This window comes from Copadichromis virginalis, linkage group LG16 (assembly GCF_057382275.1).
Source record: "Copadichromis virginalis isolate Kocher_CV1m ecotype Utaka linkage group LG16, C_Virginalis_male_GT1.1, whole genome shotgun sequence".
NCBI classification, from domain to species: domain Eukaryota; kingdom Metazoa; phylum Chordata; class Actinopteri; order Cichliformes; family Cichlidae; genus Copadichromis; species Copadichromis virginalis.
The window spans coordinates 34,471,214-34,498,564 of record NC_140633.1 but is presented as its reverse complement, the minus strand read 5'-3'; the positions used below and the strand labels follow the sequence as shown (position 1 = coordinate 34,498,564).

The window sequence follows — 27,351 nt, the reverse complement described above, 5'->3', positions numbered from 1 at the left end:
ACTATAACATCATTCTGCTTTCTGTGTAGCATCTGGGTTACCTGCCACCATCACATGCTTCACCCAGGCGTCTGCAGAGGTATGCGTGCTGAAGTGTAAGCCTTCCTTGATCTGTATTCTTGTCTGTTCTCGTGCGCGCATCAGTCATCGTACTGCTCCATTACAGTCTAAATGGCTATTTTATCAAGGACATTTATGAAATTGGCTTGTGTGTATCCTAAAACTTATTTTCTAAATTTATCTAGTCATCTATGCAGCTACCTGCCGACTCCTGAGATGAATGTCCAGCCATGTCTGACTTTATCCCAAGGAGAACAGCCTCATCTTAGCTCTAATACCTCTGTGATGATTTTATATGCACTATAACAAAAACATTGATTAACTTAAAGTATATGTTTCTGTCTGTGTATCCCTGTATATACACAGTTGACAACATTTCAGTAAAGTCAGTGAGTAGAGTCAGTGTATTTAATTAATTTTTTTATTGTTTAGCAGGCTTTTAACTGCATCTCACAGTCAACTGGATTAGATTTGGGATATTTTTTGGAGCAGCCTAGAAAGCTGAGCTGGTGCTGTCCTCCTTTTTTCCAAATCACTGTGACAGTAAGATAATTACCAACAAAAACAGCTTTTTATTTATAGTGATAAACACACTGCACCCTCTGAACTGTCACTCACAATTTTTCCACATTTTAGTGCCAACATTTTCCTGTAAACATTACAGAGCACAAAACACAGGCGTGGCCGAAACAGTGAGAACTACATAAACAAATTGGGTGAAGTGGTCCCTTCCTGAAACAAACACAACTGTTTCTGATATCGTTAGGCAGCGAGGCAGACACAGAGAGGAGGCAATGGCACAAAAATGCAAATTTCAACGAGGAATTGAGGTTTCAGGATAGACTAAATAGGTCCGAAAAGGGCAGAACGTGCCTCAAAGCGGCATTATTTTTAATGACTGACTGGAAAAAGAAGTCACACTGTATTGAAGTGTATGAAAAATGGCCCTCTGTTCCCCTGAGCTATGACAGGGGTCAGCAATATTTATTATCAAAAGGGAGCTGAGCCATAAATGAGCATATCAACATTATGAATAGGTATAAATAATTAAAACAAGTCTGCAGTTACTTTGTATGACTATTTGGTTTTTTAACTTTGCATTTTCATAACAATAATGCCACATTCATGTTGAATTTATAACATTATAGAACTAGGATAATAAAAATTTAGTTAGTTATTTTTTTTATTAACCACCAAAGAGAACATTTGTGAAGTGAAGGAAAATCAGATTTGTTTTAAGTAAAAAGATCTGTTGGTAGTGAAAGCAATCACATTGTGTTTATTATATTTATTTCCATATACAGATTAATTTTTTATCAAACCCAGAGGGAGGCACTGGACATGGGCAAAATAGCCACAGGTTTCTGACCTCTGATCTATGACCTCAGTAAAAAACGATTTCCTGATGACAGTATGGCCTCAGTGGCTACTTTTAAGTCATACTGAATACAAAATGTTTTTAATTTGTAAGTTACAGTAAAATTAAAGCCAAAAAGAAATATACACTGGGTCATATGCAGTCCAACTGGTCACATCACAGTGGCTGCATCCATCTTTGTGTCTCATTTTTTTACTTTGTTTCATTTAGAGGCCTAAACTAGCTAAGAGGTTTTCATACATGAAACATCAGGAGTATTCGGTCAGGACATTACTGCTGAGAATCCCGAGGATCTGAAGTTGTGTTTGTTGCTTGCAGCTATTTGAGAAGTCTTTAAAAGGTATCACATATTTGCACCTTTGCCTAAAGCAGTGGTTCTCAAACTGTGGGATGTAGAACCAGGGGAAAATACAAAATGAAACTAATTGGAATTAAGAGTATGCTAATGCTATGTTTACCTTTATTTACATAATATACTTATTCAGATAAAAATGTTGAGGGTTGTAAAAAATTGTGGGGTGTGGGGCATGCCAGAACAGGTTTGAAAACCACTGACCTAAAGCAGCAGGATTCATACGAGCATCCCCAAAAAGAGAGGGGTGCGCGCATTTAAATAACCTCATTCATTATTGAAAACTAATTAATTATTACCAACACAAAAACAGCATTAATCACTCTGTATACGTCACACAGTGGTCAAAAACAGAGTCACAGTTTTAAAGTTTAAACCATTTGTTAAAGAGCAGCCATCCTCAGGTGGAACCCTGAGCTTCATCATAGCTGTGCAGTATTTAAATTTATAAAGTAAATTTAAATCAAGTAATTACTTTTTTCTGCTTAAATTCAAAGTAAATATTTGCAGATTTTATTGTTGTATCATTAGTTTGCACATAGATGTTTCCCACATAGTGACTGCTCATCTCAATCTTTAAAATAAACTCAACATGGGAACAAATTTCAGGTACAGCGAACCTTAGACGTTTAAGCTGTCACGGAGGAGCAGGGAGGACTCGGCGCAGACTGAAATCTCAGAAAAACAGGTTTATTTACACACTCCAGGTGCACTATATACAGGTGAAGGAGAAGGGGGCCAGGGTTCCCAGGGGTGCAGAGCGGGGTCGGGAAAAGCGTCCAGAGTCTCCAAACCAAACACGAGAAATCTGCATACAGAGAACAAGGGTTAGCACGGAACTTTCACGGACAGAGCTCAAAACTGGCTGAGGCTAAAGTAGCACTGACGAGCGTTATTCAATAGTCCAGCGGTGAGGTGCTCTCAGTCACTGCCTTAAGTAGCGGGAGCAAACAAGGTGAGGAGCCACAGGTGATTGCCTACAGGTGGTGGAGGCCGGGAGCTCACAATGAGCTCCGCCCAGGCAGCGAGCAGAGAGAGAGGAGAGAGAGAAAAGACAAAACATAACATGTAGCCACACAGGGCCAGCCGAGCAGGCACGGGGACCATGACATAAGCGGAGTCAAGGCTTGCTGTGTTGAGAAGATTTATATGACCTCTCCAGCACTTTGAAGTCTTATTCTTATTGTCCTGGTCAGTCACAAGTTCAGCAACCCTTATTACTACATACTTACTGCATAATGGTCTTATTTTACCTGGCCAACAAAAAGCCACTTGACTAAGCAAATAGGAAAATTATTACAGCAACAGTTACAGTTACAACCCTAACTGGAGCCAGTAGCTTCTGTTTTCTTAACCAACCTCATCTGGGGACAGATCTTGTGGTTGTGGAAATAATGTTACTCAGTTTCAAAAGGGTCAAATGCTAAGTATAAGAGTCAAATAAGCTAAGTATTGTCCAATGTGTTAAAAAACAACAACCCAACAACAAACAAAACAAAACCTTAGAGGACAGTGGTGAACCGTCATCTCCAATGAAGAAATGTGGCTGGAAAAGATCATGATCAGCAATCAGGTAAATGTTCTGTGAAGTCAGAGCATTCCACCCCCAAAGTACTCAAGGGAGTAGGACCAAAGAGCTGTGTAGGCTTAAGGAAATTAACGAGTGGTTCAGGGAGTATGAGACATCATTTTCGCAGATGGATTGACCACTACAGAATCCAGATCTTAAACCACTGAGAATCTTTGGGATATGCTGGAGAGTACTTTAGTGATTCTGCCATCATCAATACAAGATCTTGGAAAAATTATTAATGAAAATCCGGAAGGAAATAACTGTTAATTGAAATGATGCCACGGCAAATTTGTGCCTTCTTCAAAGGTGTTTATCAAATTTCTGTTTGGCCAAACACTGTAAAACACCTGCTAAGAGGCTGAAATGGTTGTTAAAATTAAAAAAATGTTTTTCTATTATTTTATATTTGTTTATCATTTAATTTACCAATAGCCTCTCAATGCCAAAAGGTCACTAGTGAACTTTATGTGGAATCAGAACCTGTTTAGTTCAAATTATACCAAATTAACAGAACATAAAGGCAAAAACCCCATAAAAAGAACTGATTTTAAAGGTAACAGCCTCTTCTCCAACCCAATTCTAATCGCACCTCTAAGTGGTTTGTTAACAACATGGTAGATGCCAAGAGGTTAAATAAGTCATGTTCATTTGGGAGATGTCATACATGTTTTGTTTCAGTTGGTGAATACACTGCAAAACTTGTTTTTTCCTATTCATAGAGCATAGAGCAGAAATAAGAGATTTATTCTGGAAATTACACATGCTATCTTTGCTGTTTGCCTTTTTCCACCTTGCAGACGTTCATGAACCCTCTGCTGGAAGCCGTTTTATCCACCACATCTTACCCATATTCACGACATGACACATGGCGATAACTTTGTTCACTATTGTGTCGTTTTTGTTGCAACAGAAAGCCGGGACTCAAGAACAAATGCTGTAAAAAGCCTTCTCTTGTATACATTTCAAAGCATGTAGGGCAGAGCTTGTACAGTTTCAGTTTGTTTCAACGCACATCTTAGGAAAGTTCTGTCAGCACAGGATAGAGGAAAGTAGGATGATGATGTTGAAGGAAAGCACAGGAAGCCGTGGCGTGTTAAGAGTGATGGCAGCAGATGGCTGGGGTCGCTTCTTCTGGCGTGGTCCGTTACACAGCGGTGTGTTACAGCAGCTGATGCAGACCGAGTTGAGCTTCCCGGTGCAGAACTGCTGGTAACCAGAAGAGGCGATAAGACAAGCTCCAGATGAGGCACAGGACTTTCGGTAGTGCACACCTGAAATGAGGACATAAATGGATGCATTAGGCTCGTAATGAGAGGATTAAAGCTTGCGATGGAGATGGGTAACTGGGAATTTGTTCTTTCATCTACTTGAAGGAAAACATGATTACAACACCTCTTTTACAAACAACTCTTAACGTAGCCAAGTCATTACACTTAGCTGTCCTGTGCGTCTTTGAAAAACACCTTCAAGTGTGTAAATAACTGCAATTGTGAACAAAAATTAATAAATTACTGCCTGTACTTTTTCCTTTTAACATCTGTTTTCACTTGAATCAGTAACCAGCGACTGATATAGAAAAGCCAGCAACCAGCAGCGTTGATGAGGTGTTTAAATTATTGTATAGGAAAATCTGATTATGAAGATATATATACTGTTTGCATGCAGCAAATCTAAAACATAAACTAGAGGTCTAAGGGTGAAATGTATAGAGAACTGTTTTGTGTGGTCAATAATATGGAATTAGTAAGAAGATGTCATTCCCTGACCAACATTTTGGAGATGAAATGTTAGCATTACACAGTAGCTAAATATCACATATCGTTAATATCATAGCACACATTAGCTAATGAAATAATTTGGCCAGCTAACGCACTTTAATTTGTTCTCAGGATTTTGGCAGCAGTTTAGCCTCCGATCCTGATCAGACTATTTGTTTGACTCTCTCGCTTTAACTTAGCTAGGTTATGTGAATCTGTTGACCATTAGATCATAATGTAAGCATACAAAATAATTTAAAACTGATGAGATAAGTTTAAAAAAAGCACTCGGCACAGTATTTTGCCAAGTGAGACAGCTTATGTGTCTGTGGCTGTCTTACAGTTTGTCTGAGGAAAATGTTAGCCAGCCAGAAAAGACAGATCGTAGTTGGTTGGATCATGAAAACCAAACCACAGAAAGTCTTTAAACAGAAGTGGCAACTACTACAATCGTTTTTCAAACCTAGCAAAGCAGACTTTTTTTTTCAAAATTTCCAAATCCAAGTTGTTTTGTGTGCGTACATCTCCCAAAGTAGTTTTTAGTGATAATTTAAAAAATATTTGCTCCACCACCAACTCCTCATGGGTATAAATTTTGAATTTTTGTGCTTTAAAAGATAAAAACTTTGCACAGTTAAAAAATTGCATCCATGAACACACAAAAATAGAAGAAAGACAAATCAACAGTGACTATCTCACAACCTGCTCTAAGAGAACGTGTTGTACAATATGTTCACATACTGACAGTGAAAGCATTAAATACATTTAACAATCAAAATTAATGAAGCACATTGAATTATTAGATTGTATTGTATCAGACTGTAAAGAGTTCCATCCAAGCTTGTTCATTTGTTTTGTGAAGGAGAACTTTATGAGAGAACGTTTTCGACCTTGAGGCAGTGTCCAGTTCACAATAAATACATCCAGTATAATAAAATATCTTTAAAACTATATTTACAGACATTTCAAGTGACTGCATTCGATGTTTAAAGTTCTTCTGAAAAGCATTTCAGGCACAGTTTTATATGAAGTTATAAAAACAAAATAATCCACATTGCAATAAAAGCCAAGGGGAATAAAAGAGGGTAATTTTTTCCACATATTCTTTCGCTGTATACACGGACACGTTATTTATTTATCCAGAACAAGTCAGAGGCTTTTATGAGATTACTTGGGGGAGGCTTTAACATTTTAGTGACATTTTCTTTTAAAGAAATTTAGAAATCAGACCATGAACTTCCAGTAACCCCTGTAATATTTCACTCCTCTCTCCACCCAAGTGAAACTGATGCAGGTGTAGTAACACCCAAAGATCTGTACGCTCATTTAAATTGTGCATCCTTCCCCGAAGGTGCAGACTAATCCAGGGGAAACACAGTGTGAAATGTTACAGAGCTCTGGAGGGAAAGGTCTCACCCTCTCACAAAGCCTGCAGATTAAAATCTGACTGAAGCCCTGTTTACATTTTGAATTTTAGCTGCTGGAGTGTTAAAAACCAGGAATAACAAACCTGGAATAACACTGTGCGACAAGGGAAATGGAAAACTGACGATCTCTACACGAACATTCCCAAATAGCAATTACTAACATTTGCATGTAGAAAATATTTCATAGATCCCAGATCTTTTAATATTTTTATGTTATATTTATGTCATCATCATCATCATGAGAATGAAATGTTACATTCTCCATTTGTATTTATACATGGTCAAGTTCAACATATGTCCAGTATGCAACTTAATGGCCACCTAAATTTAAATTTTATTGGAGCCACCACCAAATATGGAAGGAAGAATGATAAAGTCCTTAAATATCACAGACATATAGTTTAACACAGCAGTCCCCAACCTTTTTTCCGCCATGGACCGGTTTAATGTCAGACAATAATTTTAACGCACCGGCCTTTAAGGTGTCGCTAAAATACCCTAAAATGTTATAGTAACACGTAAATATTTCTTTCAAAATAAGACACACAACTACAACACGGAAAAAGACCCAGGGAAACCGAGTTAACGATAAAAACCCTGAAAACCATGAACACACGAGCCTCAACTCTTGCAGCCCCGTACCAAACAACTCCCCGTCCATGGCCCAGGGGTTGAGCCCGTTGGTTTAACACACAATTCAATAGATTCCGATAAAGCTAAAGACATTTTTGACAACGCTCAGGACATCATCTAAAGCAGCGGTCCCCAACCTTTTTTGCTCCACGGACCGGTTTATGCCCGACAATATTTTCATGGACCGGCCTTTAAGGTGTCGCAGATAAATACAACAAAATAAAACTAGTACCGGTACCGAAAAAAAAAGAAAATTTATTCATAACACACGTGAAAAGACCAAGGAAAACCGAGTAAACGATAAAAACAATAACAAAATAACGCTGAAAACCGATAAAAGCCCTGAAAACTATACATTTCACACCTGAGCCTCAACTCTCGCGGCCCGGTACCAAATGACTCACAGACCGGTACCGGTCCGAGGCCCGGGGGTTGGGGACCGCTGATCTAAAGGATCTTGGAAAGAAAAGGGTCTGGATTTGCTCATTTAAATTGTGCATCCTTCAATTTTTTATACACTGGACATCGGGAACCCTTCTGCAAGCACTGCTAAATATTTTGTGGGCGTTGTTACTCATTCACATATTTTGGCTAACAAATTACCAGTTTGATTATAAATCATCAGCATGAGGATTTAGTTCTACAGCTAAGGTGTGAAAGTAAGGTGCAATGACTATTACAACTGGGATCTCAAATTGTTGACCAACGAAATCAATACATGTACTGTGTCCCTTAAATGACGTTCAATATGACAGGTTAAAGGCATAGATTTTTTCTGAACTACTGGACATGGTGAGTTCAGGATAATCTTCAAAGCTGTCTTTATAACTTGGGTTTGGAATTCTTAATGTCAGGATGCGTCTACACGTACACGACGACTATTTTGGTAACTATAGCTTTTATTATGCGTTTTGGCTGTTTGTTTTTGATGTTTTGGATCCCTGAAAACTGACCTTTTGGAAAACTTCTGCCAGAGTTAAGAGTTTGGAAAACTTGGATTCAGTGTTAAAGTGTGGACAAGGACTTTTGAATGGTCAACATTTCTTCACGGTTGGAGTTACATCGCCACCTGCTGCTTTAAGATGGTCTTGACAACACTTGGATGTGGACGGTAGTGATGGGTCGTTCGCGAACGAAATGGCTCTTAGAGCCGACTCTTTGACGTGAACGACGCGAGCCGGCTCCTTATCGCGAGCCGTCACGTGTTTTTTTTTTTTTCTTTCTCTCACCCTCTCTCTCTCTCTCGCACTTTTTTTCCGCTTCACTTCGCACCTGAGCCTTGTGCTTTATGCTGGGCAGAGGGGGGAGGGGCGGTAGTTACACTGAGTAGCACAGGAACAGAGAAAGAGGGAGAGAGAGGGAGAGAGAGCGAAAGAGAGCCAGGGACAACAGCGTCACATTAGAAAGGTGTAGTAATCATCCACAACTATTTTCCGTTGCAGATGATAAAGGATTCAGAAAGTTTATTCATGCAGGTCCATATAACAGAGAATGTGCATCTTCTGTTTGTTTTCATATTATAATTTATATTTAATTGTGTTGTGGTTTGCAGTGTTTTGTGTTGTTTTCACTTTAAATTTGTAAAAGGAAAAAGCTGAAAATTTAAATAGTTAAAAGTTGAAATGTGAATAGTTGATTTTTGTATTATATGATTTATTTATTACATTTTATGTGGAGTGAAAAAATAAAAGTATATTTACAGTGGCCCCTACAGACAAAGCACATACAAACTTCAAATCACGTACGAACTCTGAAGCACGTACAAACTCCAAAACACGTACAAACTCCAAAACACGTACAAAAGACAACAGAAGTGCTCCAGGATGCTGGGCGCAGTGTTGAGCTTTTGTTACCTAGTGGCTACACAAGCCAGCAAGTACCAACGACCGGATTTGGTGTGTCGTAGTAACAGGTAAATGAACTTTTTTTTAAATTATTTGAATATATATGAGTGCCTGTGTATAAATACACAAACAATACACACATGCTTTCAATTGTGTAATTTAAGTGATCTAGTAGCTCTGCTTTGGAAGTTCAGTTCATGCTAGAAATGTGTTTTGGAGTTTGTACGTGTTTTGTCTCTAGGGGCCACCGCATGTATTTATATATAAACATATACAAATAAAACTACTTTTTTTTACGTTAGTAATTCCTTTTGTGCATAATTTTATATTATTGTTAATAATAAATTAATTAAAGCAACAAAACAACCTGAAGAGCCGGTTCGGAGCCAAAAGAGTTTTTAGTGAGCCGAACCGAAAGAGCCGGATCTCTAAAAAGAGCCGGAAATCCCATCACTAGTGGACGGATATATTTTTTAAAACAAACTCAGAATTTTTTTTGTTTAAAAATAAAAAAAAGACTGTTTGTAACCTCAGAAACACTTCAAGAGCATGTCCCGTTCTACGATCTGATCTCACTGCAACTTTATACACAACCACCCCCCCCCCCCCCCCCCCCCCCCCCCGCTTTAAGCTCCTACATCATGCCTGGTCTAGTATGTTTCTAATGCTATTTAAAAATGCAGCTTCAAGCCATGCTAAATATGAATAGTGCTGATAAAAACCTGGCAAGGCCAAGAATGGTGACTGAGTAGTTTTTGGGTGCGTGTATCTGCCAAAAAATAAATAAGCTAACGGACAAGGAACAGCAGCATGTTAGAAAGATGAGTCATTTTTTGATGCTTGGACCTGAGGAACAGAGTCAATATGTCTTTTTTTATTTTAATATTTTGAGCAGTAATTTGAAGATGGAAACAGTGGGTAACATGTTCAGTCAGGGGAAAATGAGCGTTAATAAAAGTGGGATATTACTGACAAAGAAAACAAATGTGATGGTTTTTCCTATTTCAGTCACAGGTTTTTTATTGGTGTGCTAGCCTCAACTCCTCTTCAGCTCCTTCATCTTCATTCATACCTTCATCTAGAAGCTTTATTTAAACTCCAGACCAGTCACCACCCTCTGTGTGCAATCATTAGTTCAACCCTTTTTTTTTGTACATGTCACTCACAGTTTTTCATTAATCTGGCTTCAGGTTTTATTATTTTTTCACACCCTGTCAGATTTTGACTGATTTTTTTCTCGTCTCTGGAGCTTTTTAACTTTCTCATTTAAAGTTCAATAAAGACGATCTGTCACTCACATTAAGTATCTTGATGTTGATGGGGCCATTCTTGCTGCTTTATTTTCTTTGTTACTTTTATTTTGTAATCTGGGCCCCCACCCGTGTTATAGTCTACATACATCAGGCTTAATGGCCTAACAAAATTTAATAGATCCATGGTGCATAAAGTTTGGCTTGCAATGAACATAGCGTGGAGCCAGAATTAGACATGTTCAATGAGGACAGCTAGAAACCCCATTTAAGGAAAGCCATTTTGCAAAGCTGATTTATCAGTGAGACAGTGTAATCAGCCAATATTAGCAATTTGCTGATATGTCAGTATCAGCATTTATAAAGCGTGATAAATGGAAATAAAAAAAAAAAAAATTGGGGTGGCTGTAGCTCAGGAGGAAGAGCAGATCTTGTGCAGCCAATGTGAAAGTGGGTGATACATGTGCAAAAAGACATCTGATCCTATTGTAGTCTATGGTAAAATGTCCCATAGAGTACAAAACACTTTTAGGTTGAGTTAAGGTCCATGACATTGCTACTGACCAATCATGTTGTTATGATATCATAGCTTTAAAATGTTGGGGAAATGTTGTAATTACCAACACTGTCTTCTGGAAAAAAATGGAAAATATTTTCTTTATTTAATTTAAGAATATGATAAATATGTTATCCATTTAGATTTGCTTTGAGCTTTGATTTGCACTGAGCAACCTTGGTTGTTTTCCTGTTATAATCCTATTGAACACAATCTGGCAGCCAGTTGAGTCAAAATTGAGTCAGCAAATTGTGCTCATTCACAAAGATTCATTCAAAATGACAGCAACATGTTAGCAGTCTGTAATTATTTGTAAATAGAAGTTTCCCTCAGCCTACTATGAAACCAGAAATCAAGAGAGTGGGAGATCTCCTAACATGTTATACATTTAAATTGTAGCTATAAGATACCCCTGGATTGTACTGTGAGATAACGAGTTGCTGTTGATGAGCTGATTCAGTGCAGCAATGCAGCTGTACACCAAATTTTTTTATGTTCCTTATTTTTAAACATGTTAATGAATAAAAAAGTTGAAGAGCAGCAGTCAGAGTCTATTATAGATCACAGAGGTTTCTTGTTTAATTGCAAAACTGCCCACTAACCTATAACTAATATATAATATATATAATATAATGTTTTATCGATTACCTTGAGCTCACACACAGTCAGGGGGGCTCTTCTAGTTGAAATTCTGAACAAGTCCTTTATAGACATCATGCTCTGTAATTGAGTATTGAGTATTGATTACACTCTGTATGTAGTAGCTTTAAGCGTGGAGAATATATGCATTGATGTGCCACATTTCAGGAGCAGATATCAGCATAATGAAGCTCACGTGGCACATCAGGTAAACACTCCATCACATCTGAAGCGCCTGGGTGGGATTTCGTTTAATTTGTGCGTGGGGATCCAAAGATTCAGCACTTCAATCTAAATTATGCTGTTGAGTTAATTTATGGCAAAAAGGGTGAAAGGATGAAGAGAGAAGAAGTCTAATGAGAATCAGCATGCTTGGCTGCACAGGGAGGACCGAGCCATCCAATAAGTGTCTGGAAACCCTTCAGCTACTCCTCTAAATGACTTTTTAACCAAAAAAAAGAGCGATTCACTGACACTTTAAAGAAGCACAGAACAGGATCAACGCTAATGCTTTTGTTTTGGGGTTTTTTGCCAGTGACCTTGACATGTGCAAAATAACAGTTCCTTACTGGAGACAGAGTGATGTGAGTCTGCTCTATAGAGTTTATTGTCCATTTAAATCAAACCAGACGAGGCAGTGAAATGAGATAGCAGATGTTATACGAGCTGAAGTAAAGATGTCATCGAGATAAATGGTCAGCGGGGACGGTGGAATTTCACAACAGATATTTTTGGTGAAGGCTGTAGAATCAAGTAATTACCTAATTCAAAGGTGTGCAGAAGTCGAGTAGAAGAAGATGAAGTCTAGAGAAAGTGAGCATTTTGTATGACTTACAACCTTGACATTAGTGGTCCATCCATATACAGTGGATTACAAGTGGATCTAGTACTTCCATAATGCTTTTATCTATGTCTAAGCACTTTTCCATGCACTGATAAATACATCTGGGGTAACTTGTGGTTCCACATTTTGCCCAAAGATACTTCAAGATGTGACCTTAAAACAACCTATGAAAATCATCTCCATTTAATATATGCGCAACGGCAGCAATTTGCTAGCAACGCCATACGAACAAAGATGTGGGACCAGAGCAGTTAGCTGCTATCTTCAAAGCATCTTTTGTGTGCCAAGACAGCAAAACAGGAGTAAGGTGGAATCAGTCTGCTATTGAATCAGGTTGGCAGGTACATGCAGTCTGTTTGTGATAATCCTGTGCTGTGATTCGGTACATTGCTGAACTGTGGTAGTATCTGCATACTTTGAGTAAACAGAAATTCAATTCAGTCTAATAACTAATTACATTTAGAGTCAAACCACAGACTTGAAATTCAGAAGTTCCTCCACAGGTTGATGACTAAACTGCAGAATGAGGCACTCAGCAGCCTTTTATATTTGAGTGTATTAGATACTAACCAATTGGTGTTGAGTCCCCTATTGAAAATGTCACCAACACAGATAGCTGCTACAAGTACTGTTCGTCATTATATTAGTTTGCAACCACTCACACACTGATTCCAGTTGTTTGCAGTTGTCTGCAAACCTTTGGGAACCTGTCTATGAGTAATAGCAGAAGGCTAAGTCGGTCTGCGATGCTCTGGAGATAAGTTGCCTCCGGCGAAGCAAGATGTGCAACTGCTTTTCTTTCGCATGCTCAACCTCTGGACGACCAGTTTCTCATCAACAGCAATTTTTTTTTTTTTTTACTAAATAATATTCAATGGAACCACTGATTTTTCCTTGTTACAAAGAAGTTAGTGTCCCATTTTTACTACTTGGCTGGCACAGTTGTTACCCAACAACAACCAGCACACTGACCATTAACAAGTCCTGAGGCTTCAAAACGTGAAGTCCAAATGTCATGAACGAGCTCGTCTGGCTGTGTCCAAAGTTATATATACACAGCCTTACACATTTGACTACATGAAGCGGACAATGAATGTCAATATGGCTGAAAGAGTAGACACAGTCACAATACAGATGCAAATGCTTTTTTGTTTTCTCCAGGCACCGGCGTCACACACATTGTGCTGGTCGGTGTTCATTCCCTGCTGTTAAAGAATTCCACATCACATGTGGTCAAATGCTGTTTACCATTCAGGATCACTGCAGCCTGCTCAGTTTGCTCTGTGATAAAACATCAAAATTCATGAGCTACACAAGTAACCACACAGTGTGCAAAAATGTATGACCTGTAATTTTTCCTTTTAGAAATAATAATACATTTTAAAGTCCTTTAAATAATGGTTCACAAAACCTCACCCTGACAAACTTCAGCAGCCTCGCTCCCTCGATTTAACAGAATGAATGTAAACTTCCGAGAGTAACCACAGTCTCATTTCATTTTCTCTGATACAGTAAATTAACTTTTCTGAATAGCCGAAGCTAATTTAGATAAGCAGTGAAATCAGGCAGACACGGGTGAAGCCGCCATTGTCTCCATCTTGCTCCGTGATGCTCTGCGGTCTCTTTGTCGAGATGAGCGGTGGCTGGGTTGGGGTCATCAGCCGTCGTTACATAATCTGAACCGGCCCATTGACAGGAATTAGTCTGGTGTTACAGCTCTGAGTCATCGGGGCTCTAGGGTTATAATACTTTTACATTTTTCCATTAATTAAATAACTTTTATTTCATTTTGATGTCAGTTTAGTTTTGAGTTTGCTTGATTCAGTTTACTTTTTAAGATCTTGTGTTTTCATGTTTAATTCGTGTGAGTGGTATTTGTTGGGGCAGATGCTTGAAAGATTACCTCTGAATCATTGAAGCATAAAAAAGGTATTTAACTAAAGGGATGAACCAGTGTTGTGTTTGAACCCATTTTAAATTGTATCTTTAGGGATTTTGTTACTCTCAACCTGTTGCAAAAACATGTTACTTGTTCCAGTTTATTTAGTTGAATATGTGAAAAATGCCTAAGATAATAGAGTTTGGCAGACACAAAATAGTATATTTGCAAAATGAAGAGGATTTACAAAGAGTTATTACCCCAAAATGTGGCACATATTGTCATGGTGTGCTGTGTCCTTACAAAATCTGAGGAAGCTGAAGAAGTGGAGGACAAAAGAAAGATTGTAGATAGGCCTAAAGACCTATCTACAATCAACAGTATCTGAAAGTGATTCTCCTAAGAAACTTTTGACTTTTGGACAGAATTGTATCTCTTTTAAAGAACAAAAACAGGAAATCCAGGAATTGCTCAGACTCAAATACTGTCAGTGAATTTCTTTTTTGGTGGTTACTTTTGAACCTGTGCACATAAAACTCAAAAACCTGTTCAGAGATGAGACACCGCAGCTTCAGGTGGTGAAATCAAACCTTCACAACAACAATAAAAAAAAAACAAGATGATTTTGTGCTCAGCCGGTGACATGTTAGTTATCTGCCTTCATCAACTGCCTAACGTGCTGCACTGCCACACATCAGCCACTGTCGTTTGATTTTCAGAGGAATCCGAGGGGGAATAATTGCGCTTATTCGTCTTGCCATCGCTGCTTCATTTAGTCAGCTGCCTCTGTGAAGATTTTACATGCTTAGTGTGACGGCAAGACTAAAGTGCGCAGCAGTGATCATCATCTATGGGCTGTTAAACATGTTTTTGAAGACAGTTTTAAGCAATAATGTTGCCCAGCTGAACTGCACGTTTTCATTTGTTTCCTTAGTAAAAAGCGTGCTGTTTTTCTTGTCTTGATCACTACAGCTGGATTAACTTACAAAGAGAAAAGTCGCTGGGTACCTTTTAATAGTCGTGATACAGGACTGTTTTATTATTATTCAAGATAGCCAGAAATCAATCCTTTCTCTGAACCTCAAATAATGGCAAATCAACTGAATAGCTAATTTTAGTTACTGAAAGGTGTAATTAATATTTTAAAGCAAAATGTTACCAGTAACATCTGTCCATTCATTGATACAGTCAGCTTCAAATTTGGCAAAAGTGTTGCTGATTACCTGAGTAACTGCAGTGCCAAATTTGAGATAATTTAGATGACCCTTTTTCATACTTTGGCTAAAAATTATTCTCCCCTTACTAAAAAAAATCAGCAAGTCCAACTCTGAATGGCAGTCTCACCAGTGTAAGACCTTGCTGCAAAATGATGGGTGACACACCTCCCCCTTGTCCCCTGCTTCCTCCATGGAAGGAGTGCCAGTGGGATTAATGAGACGCTCCATTTGGAATCAGTGTCTCAAGCCTTCCTCAGAATGCTGTTGGAGTTCTGTTTGAAGGTGGAAATTGAAGATCTCCCACTCACGTTCCTCCAGGTCTCTCTGTCATTGCATTGAAGTTATCCAGCACGACAATGGAGTTGCAGATGAGGCATCCTCTAGCACAACAACCAGGAACTCCAAGAAGACTGGGTGCTCCTGACTGCTGCTTTGCAAACAAGTGCAAACAACAGTCAGGACTTGTTACCAAATCCAAAGAAGCAACCTTATCATTCACCAAGAAAAACGTAAACATACTGGCAGCGAACCAAGGGGATAGTAGGAGACCCACCCCAGCCTCCTCTCATCGAGGGCAGCTCCAGCTTTTTCCAGGACACTGTTTCAGAGCCCGAGCTGTGTGTTGAGGTAAGTCTGAGTATATCTACCTGGTATCAGTCAACGTACCAGTTTGGGCTGCTTCCCTGCCAGAGCGGTGAAGTTTCACATACCAGTAGCTAACCTCAGCAGCTGAGGGTCGGACCTCCAGGGTGTCCCGTCACCCTACACACATCACACTCAAACCCTATAGCGCCACCTGCAGGCAGTGAGCTCCAAGGAAGTATTTTCACTTTCTTTTGTTGTGACATTTCCTCATCAAAACCTTTAATTATATTATTATAATACTTTATCACTATCACCAGCAAAAATACTTTAATGGCAAACTTTCTTTGGTATGAGTTTGTGTGCCATTACACTAATCTACCGTCTCTTTGAGACTGCCTCTGAGGAGTTGCAGGGTGACCACTTTCATATCATTTATTACAGTAAATCGACTCCCCTCCATTAAAGGAGAAAGCTCTGAAATGAAAGGTGGCCCACTGGAGCGTGACAATCATCTCCTTTTTTAAATACACGGGCGATAAACATCCGTCTCCAAGCTAAAAGCACAGCCTTTTATGTTTTCTCAAGACATAATCAAAGGAGAAAGATGATTATAGTAATAGAAGACGGGAAGCAGAGCTTGTTTCATGCTGCCCAGCAGAAAAAACTGCCATCATAGGAAAAGATGTTTGCTCTGCATGTGGTTTTTGTTTAACAGGGATAGTTTAGGGCTGTTCATCGGGTGGGGGGTCCTTCCCTTTTCATGAACTAGCTTTTCATTGGTTTATGATGGAAAACAAAAGGCAGGCATCAGGTGAGAGTTAAAAATGAGATAAATTACTGGAGTATAACGGCGTGAGGCTGTCAGACAAACACAAGTATGGTATCTAAATGTAGGCACAAAGGAGCAGCTGATATCTCACATGGCAAAATGAGCCCTAAAAGTTTACCCAGAATGCACTTTTTCAAGCTTTGTCCAATGAATTATCAGAAAGAAGTTTAAACCCCCGTTCTCTGCGACCTGCTGGAGCGGGGGGGCTAGGAGGAGGAGTTGGCCGTCCGACTGCGGTCTGGAGTGTGGGGCCTCCCTGCTGCTGCGGAGTTGGGGTGGTCTGCCTCCCCCCACCGCAGGGAAAAGGGTAACACCACCTGGGTCTGGGTGCAGTTCCCCCCTCCAGGGGCAAGGGTACCTAGACCCGGTTTGTAGAGTACGCTTGGGGAGTGTGATCGTGTGTACAGCGTCTCTTTATGTCTGTCTCCACGTTGGTTGAGTGTGGAGTAAGTGTATATGAGAGCATGAGGGTGGGAATGGATGTTTGTATCTGTGTGTGCCTATATTTCTGTGTCTATATGTCAGGTTGGGTGTCAGGCGCCACCTCTCTGGGGACATCTCAGGCCCTCCAAGGTTTGGAGGCCTATCTCCACCCACCACCACTTCCCCTGCCAATGGCGGACTCCCTCAGACATCGGTGCGTTGGTGGTTCTTTGTGTCCGGGGATGGACGTCCAGGTACACACCGGCTCACTCCTTGGCGGCCGCTTATCGGGGCCTGGAGCCTGGGGCTCGCTCGGGCCACTTCGGAGGTGGGGTGCCCCCGGCCTCTCGGCCTGGGGCTCGGTCACTCAGGCACGGCTGGCTGCCGGCGGAGCTCACGGGCGCGTCACTGCAACTCCCCCTGGCTTCTGCTCCGCGGCTGCTGAGTGAGCCCTCATCTGGGACTCTCCTCAGCTCTTTCTGGGACAGTGGCGCGGCTGCCCCTCTGTTGGTCTTCCTTGGTCTCTTGTGTTCTGGGGGCCTCTGGATGTCTGGAGTTTTGATCTCCTCCATACCTGTTTCATGCCCTGGAGGACGGGGCTGTGGCCCCCCCACACCCTCTAGCAGATCATTACATGAAGGAACCTTTAAAAAAAAACAAGCGCGTCCATGCTCACAGGTGTACACACTGGTGATCACACCCACAAACTACACCCTTTTTGGCTCCTACCTCAAAGCACACTGTGTTCTGTTGATCTTATGTGCTGCACAATAATGTTTAATATTTAGTATTTACTGTCATATTCCCATATATCATTGTGATGTTGTTTATTCTATTACTCTTGTTCTCTTCTGCTTGTTTTCTTTTTTCTTTCTCAGCAGGTGATCCAGGTGATTGATATATGCATTTTTTTTCTCTGCCCGTTCTGTTGGTTTATGTTTTTTGCCCTTCTCCCCCGTCCCTCTTCTCAGCTGTTTCTATTTCCCTCTTTCTTTCTCCCCTTCTTTCCCCCAGTCAAGTCTGTCCCGTATTCAGTAAGTGAAAATAAAATGAACAATAAAAGGTGAATCAAATGGACCATTACGGCAAGGCTGGGATGGTCAATTTGGTAAAGTAAATCCGTTGGGCATCTTTCTTTGCCTTTAGACAACAATTCTGATGGCAAAAGAGCCAAACGGGACAGGCAGAAAAAAAAGAAAAAAAAGAAGTTTAAACATTGATGCTTGTTCTATTAGGTCCAGGTCAAACATTAACCTGGAACATTTTTCAGAATCTATGATCATTGCCATCACAATGAATGCTGGTTACAGAAAAATCATGGTGAACAAAAAAAGCAGATTTTGGCTCTAGACTGTGCCTCTGAAGGGGGTGTAAAATTGTTCTTCAGGCCTGAAAATTTCCTTCCTTTCTAATCTGCCTTTAAGAAAGCAGATGATTGTTTAACGCCCTCCAGATACAGAAGCACTGATCTTCAAGCCCCAGCCGAGGATGTGCTCCTACATCTGCACTGAGGAGCATGCAAAGTCGCACACTTGTGGCGGAAATCTCACAGCAAGTGTACTGTGTAAGAATCATACAGCTGCACAAATTTCCATTCTTATCACTTGTACACGTCGCTCGGAGGTGCCGTTGCTATTGTGAATCCATCTATTGCACTGCAAACAGTGATAAGGTGCGGTCAGTCGGATTCCCGAGCTCTCCTTGTACTCGCAGAGCAGCATTAATGATAACACTGCGAGATAAAAGCCGGGACGTACATGAGCATTCATGCAGAAATTTTCTTATTAAAGAACTGTCGACACCACAGTGCAGCGAGCTCGCCCTTTGAATTAGGATCCACATTTCCAAAGACAGGAACTTATTGAGTTTGCTCATCAGCTGTAGAGAGAGAGAGAGAGAGAGGGAGTAACAACACCACCCGCCCGCATGCATGCACGCCTCCAATTTCCACTGGGTATTAAAATGAAGGACACCTCAGGGAGAGCGACCTTTAGTGCCCGTGCTCTCACTAGTAGATAGGCATGTAAACACTGCAGGGTTTTTGTGGGATTTTCTGTGCGTTCCTGCTAACTTCAAGTCTGAATAGCCTTTACTGAACACGGTCAAAGCCGAGTGTCAGCTCGCTTTTTAAATGACATTGAAACCTTCATAACAAGGTTGCACATTCTTTATTCCGAATAATGTGAGCCGAACAAAAGCGATGCAAATGCACAACTCTGAAAAGAAAGCAGCTGCAAAACATGTTGAATAAGGGGGAGAGAATCCAAGCCGCCATGTCCAACCAGCACCTGAAACCGCAGATCACAGATACTGTGGGTCTCTACGTCACTGAACTTCAAACACTGAAACCACAAGCTGGATATAAACGATGGACTGTGGCTGCACTGCATAATGTTTTTTTTATTTTTAAACTATCACTCACATAAAACTTTATTAGGGACACCTGCTCATTTCTAACACCACACCAATTTCTAATAAGCCAATCACGTGGCAGCAAGTTAACGTGTATGTAGACATGATCAGAATGACCAGTTTTGAGCTGGTAGGAAGGCAACGGCAACTCAAATAACTACTTATTACATTCAGGGTGTGCAGAAGAGTTTCTTTGATTGAGGATGTTTTCTCAGCACACTTTGTCTCTTAGCACCTGCTGAGCATTGTTTAAACACCACAGCCTCCTTGAGTGTTGCTACTGACCGTGTCCATCCCTTCATGACTACACTGTTCCCATCTTCTGATGGCTGCTTCCAGCATGATAACACACCTCAGATCATCTTAAACTGGTTTCTTGAACATGGTGTAACAGGAAAGTCACATCATGGATTTGCAGTAACTGTGTGATGTTATCATGTCAACATAGATCAAAATCTTAGAAATGTTTCCAGCACCTTGTTGAATCTGTGCCATGTAAGTCTCAGGATCATGTTATTTCTTCCAGCAGTGTTACTTGGTAAATGGCCTGTATTTGTATAGCGCTTTACTTAGTCCCTATGGACTCCAAAGCGCTTTACACTACATTCAGTCACACACACATTCACACGCTGGTGATGGCAAGCTACATTATAGCCACAGCTGCCCTGGGGCGCATTGACAGAGGCGAGGCTGCCGGACACTGGCGCCACCGGGCCCACTGATTACCACCAGTAGGCAGCGGGTGAAGTGTCTTGCCCAAGGACACAACGACCGAGACGGTCTGAGCCGGGGCTCGAACCAGCAACCTTCCGATTACAAGACAAACTACCAACTCTTGAGCCACGATTGCCCCCCAATACACCTTTATTCATCTTTTTATCATCATTTTCATCCCTGAGATGCTTCAGCTGAATACATTTTGGTCCTACTTCATGATTATTGTCTATAAAGGGAAGTTTCCATTGGGTAAATGATGACTGAGTGGATGAGTGGACTCCTTTCTCCGGTTTTGTTAAGATAAACATGATCGTTCAGATTCTTTGGTCTCGTTAGTCCACTGGATTAAATTGGTGGTCATTATAAACTCAGGATGAACATACTCCGAGTTTATTGAGCTAACTGATCAGCTTTTCTAGAACTGAAACAGTTGGTTTAACCTGTTCTAGCCTACAGCGCCCTGTTCACCCTCTTGTGTTTTTAGACTCCAGTGCTGATCACTTCCTGTTCCCTCTTCCCTTTTTCCACTTCGCTCCAGCTCTTTCCTTATTTCCCCTCCAAGTCCATAAAACTCTTCTTTCTTTCACACGACCTCAATTACTTACAGGCCAGCACACTGCTAGCAGTGTATCTGCAGGGAGCTGATATCGTCCGAAGCGTCAGATCTGGCGGTTTATCTGTCAGGCTCTGTTGGATTATAATTCGCAGGATATGAGGTGTAGAAAAGTCTGATCTCACACAAAGGACACAGCTGTCTGTGTATGCAAAACATCTCTCTCTCACATGAAAATGGCACAGTTTATATCCATGAAAGCTGCCCCGCAGCTAAGTATTTCATCCTCTAATGATAGTCGTAGTGTGGCGAGGGCCCTGTCCTCGCTGACCTCAGATCAGTTTGATTTCAGCTGACGGCGGTGGCGCCTGGAGAGCTGTCTTTCTCCTGTCTTTGCATAAAGAGAGGAGCCTTAAAACATGCCAGAAATACAAACTGTTTCTTTGGCGTCACTTCAAAACGGCCTTTTGTTTACAAGATTTCCTCCGGCTGAGGAAATATAACTGCCTAAGCGCCCACCAACACAAACACGCTAATCCTGCCTGGATTAGCGGGGAACAGTTGTGCGCTCTGAATTCTTAGTTTATATATTTGAGTTTGGGATTCTATTAAAGTTTTACTGTAAAGCTCCACATAACCACGCAGATCCAATCCGCTACACCAAGGTCATGACCTACCGTCCTCCTTCACCAGGACCTCCTTCTGGCACATGTCCTGCACGTTCACGGTGCAGTTGACGATGAACTCTGGCGTGGAGCAGTCGTGCGTCATCTCACACTGGTAACACTGGATCTGCAGAGCCAGCCCTGAAACACACACAGAAACCCCCTCATTCACGATAACTCACCCCAACAAGGTCCTCGACACTGTTTTTTCCTCCAGCTTTATCATGAAAGTTTCACCTCAAAGTGGAGTCGAGTTTTACTTTGTTAAATATTCTGCCTTTTACTCGCGCTGTTTCAAATCTGTGTGACAGATAATGCTCAATTATTTATCTGCCTTGCTGCTGGTACGTTTATCTTAGCAGCACATTTCATCATGTCTCCCTTTGATAGCTCATATTTGTCCATTTCCACAGTGAAGCTGACTTGTTTACGCCGAGTGTCCTTCAGGGGGCTTATTTACTGGGAGCGAAGGATAAACAGATTTCCGGCAGAAATCCAGTGCAGGTCATGAGCACGCTAACCTGAATCTATTTTTCATAACTGAGAAGATATATTTTTAACAGAGCGAGTCACACGCTAGAGACGGGGATCAGTCACACAGCACCTTTCAAGTCTTACACATCACTAAAACACCACACCTCAGGATTATTAACATATGGGAAAAGTGTATAGGCTACACATAGATCCTCATGTCTCTGTGGCTGACTGACTCATGGATCATCTCCCTGCTCGTTCCTCAGGCTCCTCTCATGTTGTGTTTTAACTACAGGTTATTTTTAAAAAAAATTCTATAAAAAGAAGAGTCATGGTTTTGGATAATTTCATGTTTTTGTCTTTTTCTATCAGTTTCATCTCCTCTCTTTGGTGATTTTCAATTTCAGCTCAATTTTATTTATACAGCGCCAAATCACAACGAAAGATGCCTCAAGGGGCTTTGTATTGTAAAGTTGCTACAATAACGCAGAGAAAACCCCAACAATCACACAACCCTTTTTAAGCGACCACTTAGCGACAGTGGGAAGGAAAAACTCCCTTTTTCCAAGGACAAAAGCTCTGGCAGATGCAGGCTCAGGGAGGGGCGGCCACCTGCTGCAGTCAGGGGTGACCAAGAAAATTTATGAATGTTGAAAAACAAATAGTTACAAGTAGGGGAAAACTTTCATTTCATAGAGTTAAAACGCTTTTTAGAGTTTATATGATCAGACTTTGATGGATGTGTTTGATACTTTGAGTCTACAAGCTGTGATTAAGCTGTATTTCTAATGTAATACCTGTTCCTGCTGTCTCCAATAAACTTCATTGGATGAGCTGTATCACCACACTGTCTTAAGAAAAGCCCGGTCTTTTGTTGATAACCATGAACAGCCTCCTTTAATCTTGAATTACTGCTCTCAGGATGAGGTTATAGGACGCCTCTAGCTATCATAAAGGTGTATAAAGGGTCATTTGTGCCCCCCAAAAAATCAGTATACTGAATAATAACATGGTGGGATGTATTTCTATAGTTGTATAGTTCTATAAATGCATAAGTATGAATGTGGGCTGACACCCATTATTTTGTTTTTATCATAAATTCACTGATTTGTGCCTTTTCTCATTAATGAGACAATAAAGTTATTCTACTCTATTCTATTTTCCTTCTATTGTGCCTCCAGCACATGCGTTCCTTACAATATAAACTACAGATTTTAAAACATTAAAAACTAAACTGAAACAAGCAAACCTACTGAAAATGAATTAAAAAAACATAAAAATTAAACAAAACACAACTAGAAAACACCCAAAGCAATAACAGCTGTGTTGCCTGTTCCACATCTGGACTGTTTGCCACGCTGCCTGTTTCTCAATAAAAGTGTGTCTCCTATATTTGGATCTTCTCGGACAGCCACACTTTGATCCTGCCTGTTCGAAGATGGCATCCTAATAACCCTGATCACCGGCTGGACTGGATGTTCAGAGGAGCACCGCCGTAATACGAAATCCACTCCTGGAGTGGAGATTCATGTTGCAGCAGCAGCGCAGGTTTAGATAAACTACCTCTTTAATGAGAATGATTTGATACTAGAAATATTCTGAAATGTAAAAGTACTCACTTCTCTTTTATTTTATTTGGCTGTTGTGCAAATATCCATGCATGTGAACATTTACAGGTATAAATACATATGTATGTAATGTGTGGGTACACATGCTTCCATATACAAGTCTTGCTCGGCATTTTTAAGTGCACATGCATTTGTCCCTACACAATAAAAGCATGAAAGACCACCACGACATCACTAGTCTAGGTCTTTTCTTCTTCAGCAGTTTTAATCTCAGAATGTCAATTATGAGTTACAGGATTTTTTTGTATCAGGCAGCAGCTGCATGCGTCTCCTTTAGTGCTGTGGACATGGAGGTGGGGTAGTAACCATGAAGGATCCTTTTCTTCTTAAAAAGTCTAAAAACCAGGTGACTTATTGTGCACTTTTTATTTTAGAAAGGCTGCTGATGTTGCTGACTAACCCTAAGGAAAAGCTGCCTCTCCTCCTTGTTTTAGATAAAAAACACGACAATGTACAATGTATTATCCTGTTCTGAATCAACCTCTCGGGCACCTCTGGATCATTTTCAGCAAGTGTTTTTCTGTCTTCTTGTACTTCTACTCGAACTATACTGGGTGCTGGTGCTTCTTCAGTGTGTCAGAACAGTGATCCTCAAGCTTACTTTTCATTTTCTGAAAGTGGAAGAGTCCAGGTGGCGAGCAAACACTGTGTTTTTCAAATCCTGTGTTTTCAACGTGGCTCCACAGTGCACATGGTTTCCTTCTCCGTGCGACACCTCGGGGTTTCACTGTAAAACTGTGCGATGACAGTCTGACCCCAGGGGATGGATTCACGGTGCACAAACCCATGAATGCAGGAAAAATGATGAGCCTGCTCCTGGTCTTGCTCCTCGCTGCCTTCAGGCATGGAAAGCGTGCACTGTAGATCCAGCTCTCATCACCTCCACATGAAATTCAGGTCAGTTTGAAACAAAGGTTGATGTTTGCACTCGATGTTGCTGGACCAACATTCAGTATGGTGTATTGGAAAAAATGTGATGCATCATTAATCCTGTAAAATAGTTATTATGCTACCTCTGTCTGTCTAATAGACAACACATCCTAATACTATTCATAGTAATATGCTATTTAAACATTTCCTCTTATTTTCGAACCACTAAGATATGAAACTCCAAAAGAAAAACTGATTACTATGTTCTGGCTTTTTGGTGGGGATTGCACAAGAGGTGCAGCACAGTAAGATCGGTGCTAGTGTACTCCAGCACGTTTACTGAAGGACTGCACTGAAGCACAGCTTAAATGTAGTCTGTTTAAATGTGCTTTGTTTAAAAATTAACTGAAACTAGCAGAAAAATATGAAGAAACAGCAGCTGTGGTGTGATGTCCATGATGTGCTCCAGAGATGTTTGTATGATTTTGAAAAAAGGCCAGGCTGTACTCTCCAGTAATACCACTATCAGCCACAAGGTGGTGCAGTGTGTCAGAGTCAAAACTGCACAGCGTTACTTTTAACTAAACTTCTGGACAAGAATCAGGGTATTTTTATGCATAGCCTTATTTTGGTAGCATAAAACAGAAATGGTCTCTTTAAATTAGCAAAACATAAATATTTTTAAGAAGAATTTAATGATGGTTGGGATGAACAACTTTATCGCAATCACTTTTTTATCCAATTGTGTTTTCTTTTTTTTCCTTTTGATCTATTTTGTTTTATTGTTTCCCATTTGTGATCTGTTCTTTTGTGTAATTTTTTTTAACTTATTAAATACATTTGTTTTCTATATACATGTTATTTAACTACACTTTATTTAAACAAATTTGTTAAAACTTGCTAGAGAAGGTAAACATTAAGTTAAACATAGCAAACATATTTTAGGGTATTTTTGGCAAAATAAGATGTAGAACTCAATAAAATAAAATGCAATATGAAAAAAAATCTTAAGAAGGTAAAAATTAATCTGAAATCAAAATAAGTCAAAATAATCAAATAAAATCTAAATAAAAATAAAAACTTTTAAGTAATTTGATACATAATTATCTGTTTAAGTTCTATTGAATGTGCTGTAAGGCATAGATATTCAGATTACAGCAGTACAATGTGTAATCTTGAAAATAAAACTATAGTTTTTTTTTAACCTTGCACTGAATTTACTAAAATGTACTATTTATGGAGATGTGTATAAAAATAAATACATGAATAAAAAACAATGTTCTGGCAGAAAATTACAAGAACATTTTCTGTTTTAACATTTTTCTAAAATGTAACTTATCTTTAAAATGCTGCCACCTCGTGGCAAAGGCTTTCATTACATTTGTGTTGAAGGTTTTTACTAAAAGTACCTTTAACAACTTCTTTGCTGGACAACTTGATCATAACTGTACTGCACATTGTACTCCGTTCATTTATTTTATTTTATTATTTACTTTTTGTTTATTTAGTAATTTGCATGTTTTAAATATGAATATATATGATGCTGAGTTTTATAGTTAAAACTAAATCCTGTCCACTTAACACATTAAAGTGATATACACATTAATGAGCCAATAGTAATGTCACGTATGTACGACTGTACCTTTGTACATACTGAGTACTTTAAGCATATTCTAGGCAGAAACTTTTGTTCTATTAAACAGGACTGCGACTTTTACTTTAATACTTTTAAATGAGTTATTAAATTTTCAAAAATCGCTGTTTAAAGAGTCGTGCAGACATTTTGCACGTTATAAATCCGTATGAGAGCTGCACGTGCAGCTGAAAAACATCCTCTGTGTTTATTTCTGATGAAAATTTCTGTTTTTGCGTCTTTTTCTCTTCCTTTCCAGACCCTGGAGAGGCCCCTGACTCTGCTCTCTCTCTCCGCCTAAACTTACCTGGATCGTTTCATGCGCACCGGAGCGCACAGTCCGCGCGTGCAGACTGAGCCTCCTACAGTAATAAAGGTTTAATGTGAGTAAATCCACATCAGTCTCATTAGAAAAAGGAGCAGAGAGCCTCCCGGTTTGTCTCCCACCAGCGAACAGCCTCCATACCTGAGCCGAGGAGCAGCAGGAGCAGAGAGGAGAGCGCGAGGAGCCGCATCGTCCGCGGATCAGTAAGACTCCGCACGGGAGTCCGACAGACGGAGGCGCGCCAGCTCGGAGGTGCGGACACGGAGCAGCAGCGGGCAGCCTGGCATGGTGAGCCTGACGCCTCCCGCGCGCCTCCAACGCGCTTTTATCCTTCTTGCGCACGCACACAGGCGCGTGCACGGAGACACTGCGCACCACGTGGTAAAGAAACTTTAACCATGTACCTTCTCACTCTCCTCCTCCATCACCTCCTTTTCTTCTCCTCTATTTACATTCTCCTAGTCTTCTCGTCCTGGTTCTTTCTTCCTTTCCTTCTTTTCCACCTAATTCTTCTTTTCCTCTTCTGGATCAAAGTTCTTCACCAGCCACTTCTCCTCCTCTTCCTTTTCCTAGTCATCTCTTGTCTCCTTCTTAGCTCCTTCTCCTTCTCAGTCTCCTACTCCTCCTTTTTCTTCTTCACAAACTTCTCATCATCTTCGTATTCTTCAACTGTCCCTCCTCTTCCACCTCAGGAATAAAGTTCTGCTTCACCAGCTTCTTCTCATTGTTAGTACTATTCACAGTAGTAGTAGTAGTAGTACTAGTAGTATGTGGATATTTTCTCACCTGTGTTCAGTCTCATTCATCACGGGAATCAAACATCGACTT

General features: G+C 40.3%; 1 protein-coding gene across 1 annotated transcript; it reads right to left on the bottom strand.

Annotated features, from left to right (window-relative positions):
* Nucleotides 1-612: 612 nt before the first annotated feature.
* Nucleotides 613-27,351, bottom strand: LOC146691217 (ly6/PLAUR domain-containing protein 1-like). Its single transcript, XM_085434523.1, has 4 exons — nucleotides 26,665-27,351; nucleotides 21,606-21,734; nucleotides 2,678-4,634; nucleotides 613-2,598 (listed from the first exon to the last, which is right to left on the bottom strand). The coding sequence occupies exons 1-3, from the start codon at nucleotides 26,711-26,713 to the stop codon at nucleotides 4,393-4,395; spliced, it is 420 nt and encodes a 139-aa protein (XP_085290649.1). The 5' UTR covers nucleotides 26,714-27,351; the 3' UTR covers nucleotides 613-2,598; nucleotides 2,678-4,392.

Coding starts and splice junctions, on each gene's coding strand:
- LOC146691217 (XM_085434523.1), bottom strand. CDS start 26,713: ATGCGGCTCCTCGCGCTCTCCTCTCTGCTCCTGCTGCTCCTCGGCTCA. Junction 21,735..26,664: donor CCTGCTGCTCCTCGGCTCAG/GTATGGAGGCTG, acceptor TGTGTGTTTCAG/GGCTGGCTCTGCAGATCCAG. Junction 4,635..21,605: donor GGTCCTGGTGAAGGAGGACG/GTAGGTCATGAC, acceptor TCCTCATTTCAG/GTGTGCACTACCGAAAGTCC.